Here is a 20,282-nt window from a genome sequence, read left to right as displayed (position 1 = left end):
ACCTACCTGACCTATAGGTGTGAGACTGTGAGTACCAACCTGACTTATAGGTGTGAGACTGTGAGTACCTACCTGACCTATAGGTGTGAGACTGTGAGTACCTACCTGACCTATAGGTGTGAGACTGTGAGTACCTACTGACTTATAGGTGTGAGACTGTGAGTACTACCTGACCTATTGTTGTGAGACTGTGAGTACCTACCTGACCTATAGGTGTGAGACTGTGAGTACCTATCTGTCCTATTGTTGTGAGACTGTGAGTACCTACCTGACTTATAGGTGTGAGACTGTGAGTACCTACCTGACTTATAGGTGTGAGACTGTGAGTACCTACCTGACTTATAGGTGTGAGACTGTGAGTACCTACCTGACCTATAGGTGTGAGACTGTGAGTACCTACCTGACTTATAGGTGTGAGACTGTGAGTACCTACCTGACCTATAGGTGTGAGACTGTGAGTACCTACCTGACTTATAGGTGTGAGACTGTGAGTACCTACCTGTCCTATTGTTGTGAGACTGTGAGTACCTACCTGACTTATAGGTGTGAGACTGTGAGTACCTACCTGACCTATAGATGTGAGACTGTGAGTACCTACCTGACCTATAGGTGTGAGACTGTGAGTACCTACCTGACCTATAGGTGTGAGACTGTGAGTACCTACCAGACTTATAGGTGTGAGACTGTGAGTACCTACCTGTCCTATTGTTGTGAGACTGTGAGTACCTACCTGACTTATAGGTGTGAGACTGTGAGTACCTACCTGACTTATAGGTGTGAGACTGTGAGTACCAACCTGACTTTTAGGTGTGAGACTGTGAGTACCTACCAGACTTATAGGTGTGAGACTGTGAGTACCTACCTGTCCTATTGTTGTGAGACTGTGAGTACCTACCTGACTTATAGGTGTGAGACTGTGAGTACCTACCTGACTTATAGGTGTGAGACTGTGAGTACCTACCTGACTTATAGGTGTGAGACTGTGAGTACCTACCTGACCTATAGGTGTGAGACTGTGAGATACCTACCTACCTGACTATAGGTGTGAGACTGTGAGTACCTACCTGACCTATAGATGTGAGACTGTGAGTACTACCTGACCTATAGATGTGAGACTGTGAGTACCTTACCTGACTTATAGTGTGAGACTGTGAGTACCTACCTGACCTTATAGTGTGAGACTGTGATTACCTACCTGACCTTATAGGTTGTGAGACCATGTGAGTACCTACCTGACCTAATAGGTGTGGAGACTGTGAGTACCCTACCATGACCTATAGGTGGTGAGACTGTGAGTACCTACCTGACCTATAGGTGTGAGACTGCGAGTACCTACCTGACCCGTATTGTGTGAGACTGTGAGTACCTACCTGTCCTTATAGGTGTGTGACTGTGAGGTACCTACCTGACTATGAGGTGTGAGACTGTGAGTACCTACCTGACTATAGGGGTGGAGACTGTGAGTACCTACCTGACTTATAGGTGTGAGACTGTGAAGTACCTACCTGACCTATATGTTGTGAGACTGTGAGTACCTACCTGACTATAGGGTGTGAGACTGTGGAGTACCTACCTGACCTATAGGTGTGAGACTGGTGAGTACCTACTGACTTATAGGTGTGAGGCTGTGAGTACCTACCTGACTTATAGGTGTGAGGCTGTGAGTACCTACCTGACCTATAGGTGTGAGACTGTGAGTACCTACCTGACTTATAGGTGTGAGACTGTGAGTACCTACCTGACTTATAGGTGTGAGACTGTGAGTACCTACCTGACCTATAAGTGTGAGAACCAACCTGACTTATAGGTGTGAGACTGTGAGTACCAACCTGACTTATAGGTGTGAGGCTGTGAGTACCTACCTGACCTATAGATGTGAGACTGTGAGTACCTACCAGACCTATAGGTGTGAGACTGTGAGTACCTACCTGACCTATAGGTGTGAGAACCAACCTGACTTATAGGTGTGAGACTGTGAGTACCAACCTGACCTATAGGTGTGAGACTGTGAGTACCTACCTGACCTATTGTTGTGAGACTGTGAGTACCTACCTGACTTATAGGTGTGAGACTGTGAGTACCTACCTGACCTATAGGTGTGAGACTGTGAGTACCTAACTGACCTATAGGTGTGAGACTTTGAGTACCTACCTGACCTATAGGTGTGAGTACCTACCTGACTTATAGGGTGAGACTGTGAGTACCTACCTGACTTATAGGTGTGAGACTGTGATACCTACCTGACCTATAGTGTGAGACTGTGAGTACCTACCTGACTTATAGGTGTGAGACTGTGAGTACCAACCTGACCTATAGGTGTGAGACTGTGAGTACCTACCTGACATATTGTTGTGAGACTGTGAGTACCAACCTGACTTATAGGTGTGAGACTGTGAGTACCTACCTGACCTTTAGGTGTGAGACTGTGAGTACCTACCTGACCTATAGGTGTGAGACTGTGAGTACCTACCTGACCTATAGGTTGTGAGACTGTGAGTACCTACCTGACCTATAGGTGTGAGACTGTGAGTACCTACCTGACTTATAGGTGTGAGACTGTGAGTACCTACCTGACCTATAGGTGTGAGACTGTGAGTACCTACCTGACTTATAGGTGTGAGACTGTGAGTACCTACCTGACCTATAGGTGTGAGACTGTGAGTACCTACCTGACCTATAGGTGTGAGACTGTGAGTACCTACCTGACCTATAGGTGTGAGACTGTGAGTACCTACCTGACCTATAGGTGTGAGACTGTGAGTACCTACCTGACTTATAGGTGTGAGTACCTACCTGACTTATAGGTGTGAGACTGTGAGTACCTACCTGACCTATAGGTGTGAGACTGTGAGTACCTACCTGACCTATAGGTGTGAGACTGTGAGTACCTACCTGACTTATAGGTGTGAGACTGTGAGTACCTACCTGACCTATAGGTGTGAGACTGTGAGTACCTACCTGACTTATAGGTGTGAGACTGTGAGTACCTACCTGACCTATAGGTGTGAGACTGTGAGTACCTACCTGACTTATAGTGTGAGACTGTGAGTACCTACCTGACTTATAGGTGTGAGACTGTGAGTACCTACCTGACCTATAGGTGTGAGACTGTGAGTACCTACCTGACCTATAGGTGTGAGACTGTGAGTACCTACCTGACCTATAGGTGTGAGACTGTGAGTACCTACCTGACTTATAGGTGTGAGACTGTGAGTACCTACCTGACTTATAGGTGTGAGACTGTGAGTACCAACCTGACTTATAGGTGTGAGACTGTGAGTACCTACCTGACCTATTGTTGTGAGACTGTGAGTACCTACCTGACCTATAGGTGTGAGACTGTGAGTACCTACCTGACCTATTGTTGTGAGACTGTGAGTACCTACCTGACTTATAGGTGTGAGACTGTGAGTACCTACCTGACCTATTGTTGTGAGACTGTGAGTACCAACCTGACCTATAGGTGTGAGACTGTGAGTACCTACCTGACTTATAGGTGTGAGACTGTGAGTACCTACCTGACCTATAGGTGTGAGACTGTGAGTACCTACCTGACTTATAGGTGTGAGACTGTGAGTACCTACCTGACTTATAGGTGTGAGACTGTGAGTACCTACCTGACTTATAGGTGTGAGACTGTGAGTACCTACCTGACCTTATAGGTGTGAGACTGTGAGTACCTACCTGACCTATAGGTGTGAGACTGTGAGTACCTACCTGACCTATAGGTGTGAGACTGTGAGTACCTACCTGACTTATAGGTGTGAGACTGTGAGTACCTACCTGACCTATAGGTGTGAGTACCTACCTGACTTATAGGTGTGAGACTGTGAGTACCTACCTGACTTATAGGTGTGAGACTGTGAGTACCTACCTGACCTATAGGTGTGAGACTGTGAGTACCTACCTGACTTATAGGTGTGAGACTGTGAGTACCTACCTGACTTATAGGTGTGAGACTGTGAGTACCTACCTGACCTATTGTTGTGAGACTGTGAGTACCAACCTGACCTATAGGTGTGAGACTGTGAGTACCTACCTGACCTATAGGTGTGAGACTGTGAGTACCTACCTGACCTATAGGTGTGAGACTGTGAGTACCTACCTGACTTATAGGTGTGAGACTGTGAGTACCTACCTGACCTATAGGTGTGAGACTGTGAGTACCTACCTGACTTATAGGTGTGAGACTGTGAGTACCTACCTGACCTATAGGTGTGAGACTGTGAGTACCTACCTGACCTATAGGTGTGAGACTGTGAGTACCTACCTGACCTATAGGTGTGAGACTGTGAGTACCTACCTGACCTATAGGTGTGAGACTGTGAGTACCTACCTGACTTATAGGTGTGAGTACCTACCTGACTTATAGGTGTGAGACTGTGAGTACCTACCTGACTTATAGGTGTGAGACTGTGAGTACCTACCTGACCTATAGGTGTGAGTACCTACCTGACTTATAGGTGTGAGACTGTGAGTACCTACCTGACCTATAGGTGTGAGACTGTGAGTACCTACCTGACTTATAGGTGTGAGACTGTGAGTACCTACCTGACCTATAGGTGTGAGACTGTGAGTACCTACCTGACTTATAGGTGTGAGACTGTGAGTACCTACCTGACCTATAGGTGTGAGACTGTGAGTACCTACCTGACCTATAGGTGTGAGACTGTGAGTACCTACCTGACCTATAGGTGTGAGACTGTGAGTACCTACCTGACTTATAGGTGTGAGACTGTGAGTACCTACCTGACTTATAGGTGTGAGACTGTGAGTACCAACCTGACTTATAGGTGTGAGACTGTGAGTACCAACCTGACTTATAGGTGTGAGACTGTGAGTACCTACCTGACCTATTGTTGTGAGACTGTGAGTACCAACCTGACCTATAGGTGTGAGACTGTGAGTACCTACCTGACCTATTGTTGTGAGACTGTGAGTACCAACCTGACTTATAGGTGTGAGACTGTGAATACCTACCTGACCTATTGTTGTGAGACTGTGAGTACCAACCTGACCTATAGGTGTGAGACTGTGAGTACCTACCTGACTTATAGGTGTGAGACTGTGAGTACCTACCTGACCTATAGGTGTGAGTACCTACCTGACTTATAGGTGTGAGACTGTGAGTACCTACCTGACCTATAGGTGTGAGACTGTGAGTACCTACCTGACTTATAGGTGTGAGACTGTGAGTACCTACCTGACTTATAGGTGTGAGACTGTGAGTACCTACCTGACTTATAGGTGTGAGACTGTGAGTACCTACCTGACCTATAGGTGTGAGACTGTGAGTACCTACCTGACTTATATGTGTGAGACTGTGAGTACCAACCTGACCTATAGATGTGAGACTGTGAGTACCTACCTGACCTATTGTTGTGAGACTGTGAGTACCAACCTGACTTATAGGTGTGAGACTGTGAGTACCTACCTGACCTATTGTTGTGAGACTGTGAGTACCAACCTGACTTATAGGTGTGAGACTGTGAGTACCAACCTGACTTATAGGTGTGAGACTGTGAGTACCAACCTGACCTATAGGTGTGAGACTGTGAGTACCAACCTGACCTATAGGTGTGAGACTGTGAGTACCTACCTGACTTATAGGTGTGAGACTGTGAGTACCAACCTGACCTATAGGTGTGAGACTGTGAGTACCAACCTGACTTATAGGTGTGAGACTGTGAGTACCAACCTGACCTATTGTTGTGAGACTGTGAGTACCAACCTGACCTATAGGTGTGAGACTGTGAGTACCAACCTGACTTATAGGTGTGAGACTGTGAGTACCTACCTGACCTATAGGTGTGAGACTGTGAGTACCTACCTGACTTATAGGTGTGAGACTGTGAGTACCTACCTGACCTATAGGTGTGAGACTGTGAGTACCTACCTGACCTATAGGTGTGAGACTGTGAGTACCTACCTGACCTATAGATGTGAGACTGTGAGTACCTACCTGACTTATAGGTGTGAGACTGTGAGTACCTACCTGACTTATAGGTGTGAGACTGTGAGTACCTACCTGACCTATAGGTGTGAGACTGTGAGTACCTACCTGACCTATAGGTGTGAGACTGTGAGTACCTACCTGACCTATTGTTGTGAGACTGTGAGTACCTACCTGACCTATTGTTGTGAGACTGTGAGTACCAACCTGACTTATAGGTGTGAGACTGTGAGTACCAACCTGACTTATAGGTGTGAGACTGTGAGTACCAACCTGACCTATTGTTGTGAGACTGTGAGTACCAACCTGACCTATAGGTGTGAGACTGTGAGTACCTACCTGACTTATAGGTGTGAGACTGTGAGTACCTACCTGACCTATAGGTGTGAGTACCTACCTGACTTATAGGTGTGAGACTGTGAGTACCAACCTGACTTATAGGTGTGAGACTGTGAGTACCTACCTGACCTATTGTTGTGAGACTGTGAGTACCAACCTGACCTATAGGTGTGACTGTGAGTACCTACCTGACTTATAGGTGTGAGACTGTGAGTACCTACCTGACTTATAGGTGTGAGACTGTGAGTACCTACCTGACCTATAGGTGTGAGTACCTACCTGACTTATAGGTGTGAGACTGTGAGTACCAACCTGACTTATAGGTGTGAGACTGTGAGTACCTACCTGACCTATTGTTGTGAGACTGTGAGTACCAACCTGACCTATAGGTGTGAGACTGTGAGTACCTACCTGACTTATAGGTGTGAGACTGTGAGTACCTACCTGACTTATAGGTGTGAGACTGTGAGTACCTACCTGACCTATAGGTGTGAGTACCTACCTGACTTATAGGTGTGAGACTGTGAGTACCTACCTGACCTATAGGTGTGAGACTGTGAGTACCTACCTGACTTATAGGTGTGAGACTGTGAGTACCTACCTGACCTATACGTGTGAGACTGTGAGTACCTACCTGACCTATTGGTGTGAGACTGTGAGTACCTACCTGACTTATAGGTGTGAGACTGTGAGTACCTACCTGACCTATAGGTGTGAGACTGTGAGTACCTACCTGACCTATAGGTGTGAGACTGTGAGTACCTACCTGACTTATAGGTGTGAGACTGTGAGTACCTACCTGACCTATAGGTGTGAGACTGTGAGTACCTACCTGACTTATAGGTGTGAGACTGTGAGTACCTACCTGACCTATAGGTGTGAGACTGTGAGTACCTACCTGACCTATAGATGTGAGACTGTGAGTACCTACCTGACTTATAGGTGTGAGACTGTGAGTACCTACCTGACCTATAGATGTGAGACTGTGAGTACCTACCTGACTTATAGGTGTGAGACTGTGAGTACCTACCTGACTTATAGGTGTGAGACTGTGAGTACCTACCTGACTTATAGGTGTGAGACTGTGAGTACCTACCTGACTTATAGGTGTGAGACTGTGAGTACCTACCTGTAGGGTTGCCACCTGTCCCTTAAAATACAGAACACTAATAAGTTACACATGCTGCAGGGTGTGCAGGGAGGAATATGAATAGTGCTGTCCAGAAACACAATACATGTTCCTCCCTGCAGCATTTGTAACTCATAAGTGTCCAGGAAAAGATGGCTGAGGTGTGAGACTGTGAGTACCTACCTGTCCTATTGTTGTGAGACTGTGAGTACCTACCTGTCCTATTGTTGTGAGACTGTGAGTACCTACCTGTCCTATTGTTGTGAGACTGTGAGTACCTACCTGTCCTATTGTTGTGAGACTGTGAGTACCTACCTGTCCTATTGTTGTGAGACTGCGAGTACCTACCTGACCTATTGTTGTGGGACTGCGAGTACCTACCTGACCTAGCGGTGTGGGACTGCGAGTACCTACCTGACCTAGCGGTGTGGGACTGCGAGTACCTACCTGACCTAGCGGTGTGGGACTGCGAGTACCTACCTGACCTAGCGGTGTGGGACTGCGAGTACCTACCTGACCTAGCGGTGTGGGACTGCGAGTACCTATCTGACCTATAGGTGTGTGTGAGGGGGAGCTGCAAAAACCTATCCTAGAGGTAGGCTGATAGTTTCTGCCATCTGTTCCCATCAGATCATTATGCCTTCTGTGCCACCTGACTCAGAGTCCTCATCCTGCCCGCACTTGGCAGACAATCGTGTGACCAATGGAAGTGGCGCAGACAGGAAATGGATACGTCCTGACCTTCCTAGCAGATGCACCTGGAAACTGGGGACACCACAGTCAGAGTCACCGCATCACCATATGCCCCTGTAAGTGCCCAGCAGTATGTGCCCCATCATGTTTGCTCTCTGTGTGCCAGTGTCTGGGCTCCCTGTGTGCTCTGTGTAATGCACCTCTCAGTATGTTCCCCCCCCCCTCCATCCTGCTTCACCTCTCAGTATGCCCCCCGTCCTGCTTCACCTCTCAGTATGCCCCCCGTCCTGCTTCACCTCTCAGTATGCCCCCGTCCTGCTTTACCTCTCAGTATGCCCCCCGTCCTGCTTCACCTCTCAGTATGCCCCCCCGTCCTTCACCTCTCAGTATGCCCCCCCCGTCCTTCACCTCTCAGTATGCCCCCCCCCGTCCTGCTTCACCTCTCAGTATGCCCCCCGTCCTGCTTCACCTCTCAGTATGCCCCCCGTCCTGCTTCACCTCTCAGTATGCCCCCCCCGTCCTGCTTCACCTCTCAGTATGCCCCCCGTCCTGCTTCACCTCTCAGTATGCCCCCCCGTCCTGCTTCACCTCTCAGTATGCCCCCCCGTCCTGCTTCACCTCTCAGTATGCTCCCCCGTCCTGCTTCACCTCTCAGTATGCCCCCCCCTTCCTTCACCTCTCAATATGCCCCCCCCCGTCCTGCTTCACCTCTCAGTATGCCCCCCCGTCCTGCTTCACCTCTCAGTATGCTCCCCCGTCCTGCTTCACCTCTCAGTATGCTTACCCGTCCTGCTTCACCTCTCAGTATGCCCCCCGTCCTGCTTCACCTCTCAGTATGCCCCCCCCGTCCTGCTTCACCTCTCAGTATGCCCCCCCCCGTCCTGCTTCACCTCTCAGTATGCCCCCCCCGTCCTGCTTCACCTCTCAGTATGCTCCCCCGTCCTGCTTCACCTCTCAGTATGCTCCCCCGTCCTGCTTCACCTCTCAGTATGCTCCCCCGTCCTGCTTCACCTCTCAGTATGCCCCCCCGTCCTGCTTCACCTCTCAGTATGCCCCCCCCCGTCCTGCTTTACCTCTCAGTATGTTCCCTCCCCCCCTCCATCCTGCTTTACCTCTCAGTATGCGCACTGCCCCCTGTCCTTCACCTCTCAGTACACGCAATGCCCCCCCCCGTCCTGCTTCACCTCTCAGTATGCCCCCCGTCCTGCTTCACCTCTCAGTATGCCCCCCGTCCTGCTTCACCTCTCAGTATGCCCCCCGTCCTGCTTTACCTCTCAGTATGCCCCCCCCCCGTCCTGCTTCACCTCTCAGTATGCCCCCCCCCCGTCCTGCTTCACCTCTCAGTATGCCCCCCCCCGTCCTGCTTCACCTCTCAGTATGCCCCCGTCCTGCTTCACCTCTCAGTATGCTCCCCCGTCCTGCTTCACCTCTCAGTATGCCCCCCGTCCTGCTTCACCTCTCAGTATGCCCCCCCTGTCCTGCTTCACCTCTCATTATGCCCCCCCCGTCCTGCTTCACCTCTCAGTATGCCCCCCCCCGTCCTGCTTCACCTCTCAGTATTCCCCCCCCCGTCCTTCACCTCTCAATATGCCCCCCCCCGTCCTGCTTCACCTCTCAGTATGCCCCCCCCGTCCTGCTTCACCTCTCAGTATGCTCCCCCGTCCTGCTTCACCTCTCAGTATGTCCCCCCCCCCTCCATCCTGCTTTACCTCTCCGTATGCGCACTGCCCCCTGTCCTTCACCTCTCAGTACACGCAATGCCCCCCCCCCGTCCTGCTTCACCTCTCAGTATGCCCCCCCCGTCCTGCTTCACCTCTCAGTATGCCCCCCCCCCCGTCCTGCTTCACCTCTCAGTATGCCCCCCCCCCGTCCTGCTTCACCTCTCAGTATGCCCCCCCCGTCCTGCTTCACCTCTCAGTATGCCCCCCCATCCTGCTTCACCTCTCAGTATGCCCCCCCCCGTCCTGCTTCACCTCTCACTATGTACACTGACAAACCCCCCCCCCCGTCCTGCCTTACCTCTCAGTATGCGCACTGGCCCCGTCCTGCTTCAACTCTCAATATGCGCACTGACCCCAGTCCTGCTTCACCTCTCAGTATGCGCACTGGCCCCGTCCTGCTTCACCTCTCAGTATGCGCACTGACCCCCTGTCCTGCTTCACCTCTCAGTACGCGCAATGCCCCCGTCCTGCTTCACCTCTCAGTACGCGCAATGCTCCCGTCCTGCTTCACCTCTCACTATGTGCACTGACAAACCCCCCGTCCTGCCTTACCTCTCAGTATGCGCACTGGCCCCATCCTGCTTCACCTCTCAATATGCGCACTGACCCCAGTCCTGCTTCACCTCTCACTATGTGCACTGACAAACCCCCCCCCCCCCCCCGTCCTGCTTCACCTCTCAGTATGCGCACTACCCCTCCCCGGTACTGCTTCACCTCTCAATATGCGCACTGCCCCTCCCCGGTCCTGCTTCACCTCTCAGTATGCGCACTGCCCCTCCCCGGTACTGCTTCACCTCTCAGTATGCGCACTGCCCCTCCCCGGTCCTGCTTCACCTCTCAGTATGCGCACTGCCCCTCCCCGGTACTGCTTCACCTCTCAGTATGCGCACTGCCCCTCCCCGGTACTGCTTCACCTCTCCGTATGCGCACTGCCCCTCCCCGGTACTGCTTCACCTCTCCGTATGCGCACTGCCCCTCCCCGGTACTGCTTCACCTCTCAGTATGCGCACTGCCCCTCCCCGGTACTGCTTCACCTCTCAGTATGCGCACATTTGTTCTCATTCACAGCAATCACAACCCCAAGATCCTTTCCAGCATCCTGCAGAAGATTGGAGACACACCCCTTGTGCGCATTAATCAAATCGGAAAGCGCTATGGTCTGACGTGTGAGCTCTGTGAGTATCCTTAGAAGTAAAATATGATTTGTTTTTGATTTAAGACATCGCCTGGGTGATAAAATTACGCCTTCAACCCAAGCTGTGCATGTGCTGGGGGAGGGTACGTAGCCATAAGACTAGTGACACGAATCCCTAGAAGCTGTCAATACTAGAGTCTTAGTTTTAGCATTTTCTGTTTTTTCCCTTTTGTGAATTAAATTCCATCTCTACTGACTGTTTTGTTAAATTCAGTTCTCTTGGTTCACCCGAGTAGCATCAACCAGCAAAGATTAATAAAACCCTAAATATTAGCGATTATGATTGAAACCTGCAAGTTTAACACTTGTCTTTGGTCATTAACCTTTTAACGCCGGTAGGACGTTGTATTTCGTCTTAATTTTGCTGGGCTTTAGCGTCGAAGGACAAAATACAACGTCCTAACCGCTTGGCTTTCCTGAAGCCACTGGCGCTTCCCTGATGGGATCACTGTCTGGAAGGCGTGCCTACCATCATAGGGACGCCCCCCTGACGCGATCCCATCATTGAAATCTCCTGATCACGTGCACGATTGCGAGTTTTCAATTTGTTTGCATCGGAACAGTTGTTCCGATGTAGATACGTTAACCCCGGCATGAAAGGTTTAAGTTAGTGCTTGATGTGTTTGCATTTGGTAGCCACTGACATCAGACTGACCTCACTTAATGTAGCAACATTTTATTGAGTTTTTTCCTTCCTGCTAATTTCACTTTAATTGCTGTAAATTACAGAGGGATAGCTCATCGTAACGTTAAGTTTATCTGTATATAAAAGGGCTGCATAAAACAAAAATATCAGTGACATCATTTCTTTCATAAGATGGCGAGAGCCATTCAATTAAATTCCAGTCCCCTCAGAATAGAGCTTTAATCCCTTCCTCTTTCCCATGATTCCTTAGTTAATCTTTTGTTTCCCGCAGGAGGAGGGTGAAATTTGATGTGCTGATCTACACGTTGATAGAAAGGGGTTCTCAGACTGATGTGAGATCTATTATCCCCTTACAGAGCTGGGAATAGGAAAGATGGGTGTTCAGGAGTAAATTGGCATTGAGAGTAATTCACTTATGGGAGTTTGCCACTAGGACTTGTCCTGCAGCCTCCTCCGGTTGTTGCGTTGAAGTGTGCCTTCCTTACTATGTTTATGTTAGTGTGTACTACACAAGATGGGCACTTCTACTGGAAGCTCCCGCAGCTTGGTACTCCTTCCTTACTATGTTTATGTTAGTGTGTACTACACAGTATGGACTCTTCTACTGGAAGCTCCTGCAGCTTGGTACGCCTTCCTTACTATGTTTATTTTAGTGTGTACTACACAGTATGGACTCTTCTACTGGAAGCTCCTGCAGCTTGGTACTCCTTCCTTAGCTCCTGTGTTAGTGTGTATTACACAGGATGGGCTCTTCTACTGGAAGCTCCTGCAGCTTGGTACTGCTTCCTTAGCTCCTGTGTTAGTGTGTACTACACAGTATGGGCTCTACTACTGGAAGCTCCTGCCACTTGGTACTCCTTCCTTAGCTCATGTGTTAGTGTGTACTACACAAGATGGGCTCTTCTACTGGAAGCTCCTGCAGCTTGGTACTGCTTCCTTAGCTCCTGTGTTAGTGTGTACTACACAGGATGGGCTCTTCTACTGGAGGCTCCTGCAGCTTGGTACTCCTTCCTTAGCTCATGTGTTAGTGTGTACTACACAGTATGGGCTCTTCTACTGGAAGCTCCCGCAGCTTGGTACTCCTTGCTTAGCTCATGTGTTAGTGTGTACTACACAGGATGGACTCTTCTACTGGAAGCTCCTGCAGCTTGGTACTCCTTCCTTAGCTCATGTGTTAGTGTGTATTACACAGGATGGGCTCTTCTACTGGAAGCTCCTGCCGCTTGGTACTCCTTCCTTAGCTCCTGTGTTAGTGTGTACTACACAGTATGGGCTCTTCTACAGGAAGTTCCTGCAGCTTGGTACTCCTTCCTTAGCTCATGTGTTAGTGTGTACTACACAGTATGGGCTCTTCTACTGGAAGCTCCTGCAGCTTGGTACTGCTTCCTTATATCCTGTGTTAGTGTGTACTACACAGTATGGGCTCTTCTACAGGAAGTTCCTGCAGCTTGGTAATCCTTCCTTAGCTCCTGTGTTAGTGTGTACTACACAGGATGGGCTCTTCTACAGGAAGTTCCTGCAGCTTGGTACTCCTTCCTTAGCTCATGTGTTAGTGTGTACTACACAAGATGGGCTCTTCTACTGGATGCTCCTGCAGCTTGGTACTCCTTCCTTAGCTCCTGTGTTAGTGTGAATTACACAGGATGTGCTCTTCTACCGGAAGCTCCCGCAGCTTGGTACTCCTTCCTTAGCTCATGTGTTAGTGTGTACTACACAGTATGGGCTCTTCTACTGGAAGCTCCTGCAGCTTGGTACTGCTTCCTTTTATCCTGTGTTAGTGTGTACTACACAGTATGGGCTCTTTTACTGGAAGCTCCTACAGCTTGGTACTCCTTCCTTAGCTCATGTGTTAGTGTGTACTACGCAGGATGGGCTCTTCTACTGGAAGCTCCTGCAGCTTGGTACTCCTTCCTTATATCATGTGTTAGTGTGTACTACACAGTATGGATTCTTCTACTGGAATCTCCTGCAGCTTGGTACTCCTTCCTTATATCCTGTGTTAGTGTGTACTACACAGGATGGTCTCTTCTACTGCAAGCTCCTGCAGCTTGGTACTCCTTCCTTAGATCCTGTGTTAGTGTGTACTACACAGTATGTGCTCTTCTACTGGAAGCTCCTGCAGCTTGGTACTGCTTCCTTAGCTCCTGTGTTAGTGTGTACTACACAGGATGGGCTCTTCTACTGGAGGCTCCTGCAGCTTGGTACTCCTTCCTTAGCTCATGTGTTAGTGTGTACTACACAGTATGGGCTCTTCTACTGGAAGCTCCCGCAGCTTGGTACTCCTTGCTTAGCTCATGTGTTAGTGTGTACTACACAGGATGGACTCTTCTACTGGAAGCTCCTGCAGCTTGGTACTCCTTCCTTAGCTCATGTGTTAGTGTGTATTACACAGGATGGGCTCTTCTACTGGAAGCTCCTGCCGCTTGGTACTCCTTCCTTAGCTCCTGTGTTAGTGTGTACTACACAGTATGGGCTCTTCTACAGGAAGTTCCTGCAGCTTGGTACTCCTTCCTTAGCTCATGTGTTAGTGTGTACTACGCAGGATGGGCTCTTCTACTGGAAGCTCCTGCAGCTTGGTACTCCTTCCTTATATCATGTGTTAGTGTGTACTACACAGTATGGATTCTTCTACTGGAATCTCCTGCAGCTTGGTACTCCTTCCTTATATCCTGTGTTAGTGTGTACTACACAGGATGGTCTCTTCTACTGCAAGCTCCTGCAGCTTGGTACTCCTTCCTTAGATCCTGTGTTAGTGTGTACTACACAGTATGTGCTCTTCTACTGGAAGCTCCTGCAGCTTGGTACTCCTTCCTTAGCTCATGTGTTAGTGTGTACTACACAGTATGGGCTCTTCTACTGGAAGCTCCTGCAGCTTGGTACTGCTTCCTTATATCCTGTGTTAGTGTGTACTACACAGTATGGGCTCTTTTACTGGAAGCTCCTACAGCTTGGTACTCCTTCCTTAGCTCATGTGTTAGTGTGTACTACGCAGGATGGGCTCTTCTACTGGAAGCTCCTGCAGCTTGGTACTCCTTCCTTAGCTCATGTGTTAGTGTGTACTACACAAGATGGGCTCTTCTACTGGATGCTCCTGCAGCTTGGTACTCCTTCCTTAGCTCCTGTGTTAGTGTGAATTACACAGGATGTGCTCTTCTACCGGAAGCTCCCGCAGCTTGGTACTCCTTCCTTAGCTCATGTGTTAGTGTGTACTACACAGTATGGGCTCTTCTACTGGAAGCTCCTGCAGCTTGGTACTGCTTCCTTTTATCCTGTGTTAGTGTGTACTACACAGTATGGGCTCTTTTACTGGAAGCTCCTACAGCTTGGTACTCCTTCCTTAGCTCATGTGTTAGTGTGTACTACGCAGGATGGGCTCTTCTACTGGAAGCTCCTGCAGCTTGGTACTCCTTCCTTATATCATGTGTTAGTGTGTACTACACAGTATGGATTCTTCTACTGGAATCTCCTGCAGCTTGGTACTCCTTCCTTATATCCTGTGTTAGTGTGTACTACACAGGATGGTCTCTTCTACTGCAAGCTCCTGCAGCTTGGTACTCCTTCCTTAGATCCTGTGTTAGTGTGTACTACACAGTATGTGCTCTTCTACTGGAAGCTCCTGCAGCTTGGTACTCCTTCCTTAGCTCATGTGTTAGTGTGTACTACACAGTATGGGCTCTTCTACTGGAAGCTCCTGCAGCTTGGTACTGCTTCCTTATATCCTGTGTTAGTGTGTACTACACAGTATGGGCTCTTTTACTGGAAGCTCCTACAGCTTGGTACTCCTTCCTTAGCTCATGTGTTAGTGTGTACTACGCAGGATGGGCTCTTCTACTGGAAGCTCCTGCAGCTTGGTACTCCTTCCTTATATCATGTGTTAGTGTGTACTACACAGTATGGATTCTTCTACTGGAATCTCCTGCAGCTTGGTACTCCTTCCTTATATCCTGTGTTAGTGTGTACTACACAGGATGGTCTCTTCTCCTGCAAGCTCCTGCAGCTTGGTACTCCTTCCTTAGATCCTGTGTTAGTGTGTACTACACAGTATGTGCTCTTCTACTGGAAGCTCCTGCAGCTTGGTACTCCTTCCTTAGCTCATGTGTTAGTGTGTACTACACAGTATGGGCTCTTCTACTGGAAGCTCCTGCAGCTTGGTACTGCTTCCTTATATCCTGTGTTAGTGTGTACTACACAGTATGGTCTCTTTTACTGGAAGCTCCTACAGCTTGGTACTCCTTCCTTAGCTCCTGTGTTAGTGTGTACTACACAGTATGGGCTCTTCTACTGGAAGCTCCTGCAGCTTGGTACTCCTTCCTTAGCTCATGTGTTAGTGTGTACTACACAGTATGTGCTCTTCTACTGGAAGCTCCTGCAGCTTGGTACTCCTTCCTTAGCTCATGTGTTAGTGTGTACTACACAGTATGGGCTCTTCTACTGGAAGCTCCTGCAGCTTGGTACTGCTTCCTTATATCCTGTGTTAGTGTGTACTACACAGTATGGGCTCTTTTACTGGAAGCTCCTACAGCTTGGTACTCCTTCCTTAGCTCATGTGTTAGTGTGTACTACGCAGGATGGGCTCTTCTACTGGAAGCTCCTGCAGCTTGGTACTCCTTCCTTATATCATGTGTTAGTGTGTACTACACAGTATGGATTCTTCTACTGGAATCTCCTGCAGCTTGGTACTCCTTCCTTATATCCTGTGTTAGTGTGTACTACACAGGATGGTCTCTTCTCCTGCAAGCTCCTGCAGCTTGGTACTCCTTCCTTAGATCCTGTGTTAGTGTGTACTACACAGGATGGGCTCTTCTACTGTAAGCTCCTGCAGCTTGGTGCTCCTTCCTTAACTCCTGTGTTAGTGTGTACTACACAGGATGGGCTCTTCTACTGGAAGCTCCTGCTTCTTGGTGCTCCTTCCTTAACTCCTGTGTTAGTGTGTACTACACAGGATGGGCTCTTCTACTGAAAGCTCCTGCTTCTTGGTACTCCTTCCTTAGCTCCTGTGTTAGTGTGTACTACACAGTATGGGCTCTTCTACTGGAAGCTCCTGCAGCTTGGTACTGCTTCCTTATATCCTGTGTTAGTGTGTACTACACAGTATGGTCTCTTTTACTGGAAGCTCCTACAGCTTGGTACTCCTTCCTTAGCTCCTGTGTTAGTGTGTACTACACAGTATGGGCTCTTCTACTGGAAGCTCCTGCAGCTTGGTACTCCTTCCTTAGCTCATGTGTTAGTGTGTACTACACAGTATGGGCTCTTCTACTGGAAGCTCCTGCAGCTTGGTACTGCTTCCTTATATCCTGTGTTAGTGTGTACTACACAGTATGGGCTCTTTTACTGGAAGCTCCTACAGCTTGGTACTCCTTCCTTAGCTCATGTGTTAGTGTGTACTACGCAGGATGGGCTCTTCTACTGGAAGCTCCTGCAGCTTGGTACTCCTTCCTTATATCATGTGTTAGTGTGTACTACACAGTATGGATTCTTCTACTGGAATCTCCTGCAGCTTGGTACTCCTTCCTTATATCCTGTGTTAGTGTGTACTACACAGGATGGTCTCTTCTCCTGCAAGCTCCTGCAGCTTGGTACTCCTTCCTTAGATCCTGTGTTAGTGTGTACTACACAGGATGGGCTCTTCTACTGTAAGCTCCTGCAGCTTGGTGCTCCTTCCTTAACTCCTGTGTTAGTGTGTACTACACAGGATGGGCTCTTCTACTGGAAGCTCCTGCTTCTTGGTGCTCCTTCCTTAACTCCTGTGTTAGTGTGTACTACACAGGATGGGCTCTTCTACTGAAAGCTCCTGCTTCTTGGTACTCCTTCCTTAGCTCCTGTGTTAGTGTGTACTACACAGTATGGTCTCTTTTACTGGAAGCTCCTACAGCTTGGTACTCCTTCCTTAGCTCCTGTGTTAGTGTGTACTACACAGTATGGGCTCTTCTACTGGAAGCTCCTGCAGCTTGGTACTGCTTCCTTATATCCTGTGTTAGTGTGTACTACGCAGGATGGGCTCTTCTACTGGAAGCTCCTGCAGCTTGGTACTCCTTCCTTAGATCCTGTGTTAGTGTGTACTACACAGTATGGGCTCTTCTACAGGAAGCTCCTGCAGCTTGGTACTCCTTCCTTAGCTCATGTGTTAGTGTGTACTACACAGTATGTGCTCTTCTACTGGAAGCTCCTGCAGCTTGGTACTCCTTCCTTAGCTCATGTGTTAGTGTGTACTACACAGTATGGGCTCTTCTACTGGAAGCTCCTGTAGCTTGGTACTCCTTCCTTAGATCCTGTGTTAGTGTGTACTACACAGTATGGGCTCTTCTACAGGAAGCTCCTGCAGCTTGGTACTCCTTCCTTAGCTCATGTGTTAGTGTGTACTACACAGTATGTGCTCTTCTACTGGAAGCTCCTACAGCTTAGTGCTCCTTCCTTAGCTCCTGTGTTAGTGTGTACTACATAGGATGGGCTCTTCTACTGGAAGCTCCTGCAGCTTGGTACTCCTTCCTTAGCTCCTGTGTTAGTGTGTACTAAACAGAATGGACTCTTGTACTGGAAGAAAGCCCGTTACAAGGTGCATTTATCTCTAATTCTGGAAAGTTTTCTTTTCCTGATTTGAGTCTAAGAATTAATGTAGGAGTGGTTTTAGAATTCCTCAAATTCTTACATTTTTGCTGAATAGTCTGGATTAGGGTTGATCAGCCAGTTCACTTAAAGGACAAATTTCTGCCCCTTCAGACTATTTGAGACTATTTGAGACTTCTTGACATTGCAGCACTTTGGTTACGATTTGGTCAGGATAAGATCAGTTTCAGGTTTGCTTCCCCTCCATAGAACCTTCATTTGGTTTTGAGGGTTCCTCAGGCTCAGACATTTGCATGGTCTGGACATTCAACTGTTTTTTTGATTGTTCCTCGGCCATAAGAGTATCTGAGGTTTCTACTATATACAGACGTACCTCTGAGCTATTGCGGGTTTGGTTCCAAATCACTGTAATAAAGCGAACATAGCAATAAAGTGAGTCACACTATTTAATTTTTTCCCCAGTGCATATAAAAGTTATATTTACACAATACTATAGTCTATAAAGTGTGCAGTAGCATTGTCTAAAAAAAAAAAACTATGTGCGTAACTTTAATTTAAAAAAATCTTTATTTCTAACAAATGCTAACCGTCACCTGACCCTTCAGTGAGCCATAACATTTTTGCTAGTGGTGTGTGTGTCTATATTTAGTTGTTAGTGTGTATTCATGTGAATATATGTGTACAGGGAGTGCAGAATTATTAGGCAAGTTGTATTTTTGAGGATTAATTTTATTATTGAACAACCATGTTCTCAATGAACCCAAAAAACTCATTAATATCAAAGCTGAATAGTTTTGGAAGTAGTTTTTAGTTTGTTTTTAGTTATAGCTATTTTAGGCGGATATCTGTGTGTGCAGGTGACTATTACTGTGCATAATTATTAGGCAACTTAACAAAAAACAAATATATACCCATTTCAATTATTTATTTTTACCAGTGAAACCAATATAACATCTCAACATTCACAAATATACATTTCTGACATTCAAAAACAAAACAAAAACAAATCAGTGACCAATATAGCCACCTTTCTTTGCAAGGACACTCAAAAGCCTGCCATCCATGGATTCTGTCAGTGTTTTGATCTGTTCACCATCAACATTGCGTGCAGCAGCAACCACAGCCTCCCAGACACTGTTCAGAGAGGTGTACTGTTTTCCCTCCTTGTAAATCTCACATTTGATGATGGACCACAGGTTCTCAATGGGGTTCAGATCAGGTGAACAAGGAGGCCATGTCATTAGATTTTCTTCTTTTATACCCTTTCTTGCCAGCCACGCTGTGGAGTACTTGGACGCGTGTGATGGAGCATTGTCCTGCATGAAAATCATGTTTTTCTTGAAGGATGCAGACTTCTTCCTGTACCACTGCTTGAAGAAGGTGTCTTCCAGAAACTGGCAGTAGGACTGGGAGTTGCGCTTGACTCCATCCTCAACCCGAAAAGGCCCCACAAGCTCATCTTTGATGATACCAGCCCAAACCAGTACTCCACCTCCACCTTGCTGGCGTCTGAGTCGGACTGGAGCTCTCTGCCCTTTACCAATCCAGCCACGGGCCCATCCATCTGGCCCATCAAGACTCACTCTCATTTCATCAGTCCATAAAACCTTAGAAAAATCAGTCTTGAGATATTTCTTGGCCCAGTCTTGACGTTTCAGATTGTGTGTCTTGTTCAGTGGTGGTCGTCTTTCAGCCTTTCTTACCTTGGCCATGTCTCTGAGTATTGCACACCTTGTGCTTTTGGGCACTCCAGTGATGTTGCAGCTCTGAAATATGGCCAAACTGGTGGCAAGTGGCATCTTGGCAGCTGCACGCTTGACTTTTCTCAGTTCATGGGCAGTTATTTTGCGCCTTGGTTTTTCCACACGCTTCTTGCGACCCTGTTGACTATTTTGAATAAAACGCTTGATTGTTTGATGATCACGCTTCAGAAGCTTTGCAATTTTAAGAGTGCTGCATCCCTCTGCAAGATATCTCACCATTTTTTACTTTTCTGAGCCTGTCAAGTCCTTCTTTTGACCCATTTTGCCAAAGGAAAGGAA

General features: G+C 48.0%; 1 protein-coding gene across 1 annotated transcript in view; it reads left to right on the top strand.

Moving 5' to 3' along the window:
• Positions 1-236: 236 nt before the first annotated feature.
• CBS (cystathionine beta-synthase) overlaps positions 237-20,282 on the top strand; it is a gene marked incomplete in the record, with an annotated part of 186,425 nt that continues 166,379 nt past the window's right edge. The window contains 3 exon segments of the mRNA XM_053705702.1: positions 237-256; positions 8,052-8,230; positions 10,904-11,010. Of these exon segments, the coding sequence (XP_053561677.1) occupies positions 8,058-8,230; positions 10,904-11,010 (280 nt within the window).

Source organism: Bombina bombina, chromosome 3 (assembly GCF_027579735.1).
Source record: "Bombina bombina isolate aBomBom1 chromosome 3, aBomBom1.pri, whole genome shotgun sequence".
Lineage (NCBI taxonomy): Eukaryota > Metazoa > Chordata > Amphibia > Anura > Bombinatoridae > Bombina > Bombina bombina.
This window is presented reverse-complemented; position numbering and strand designations above follow the sequence as displayed.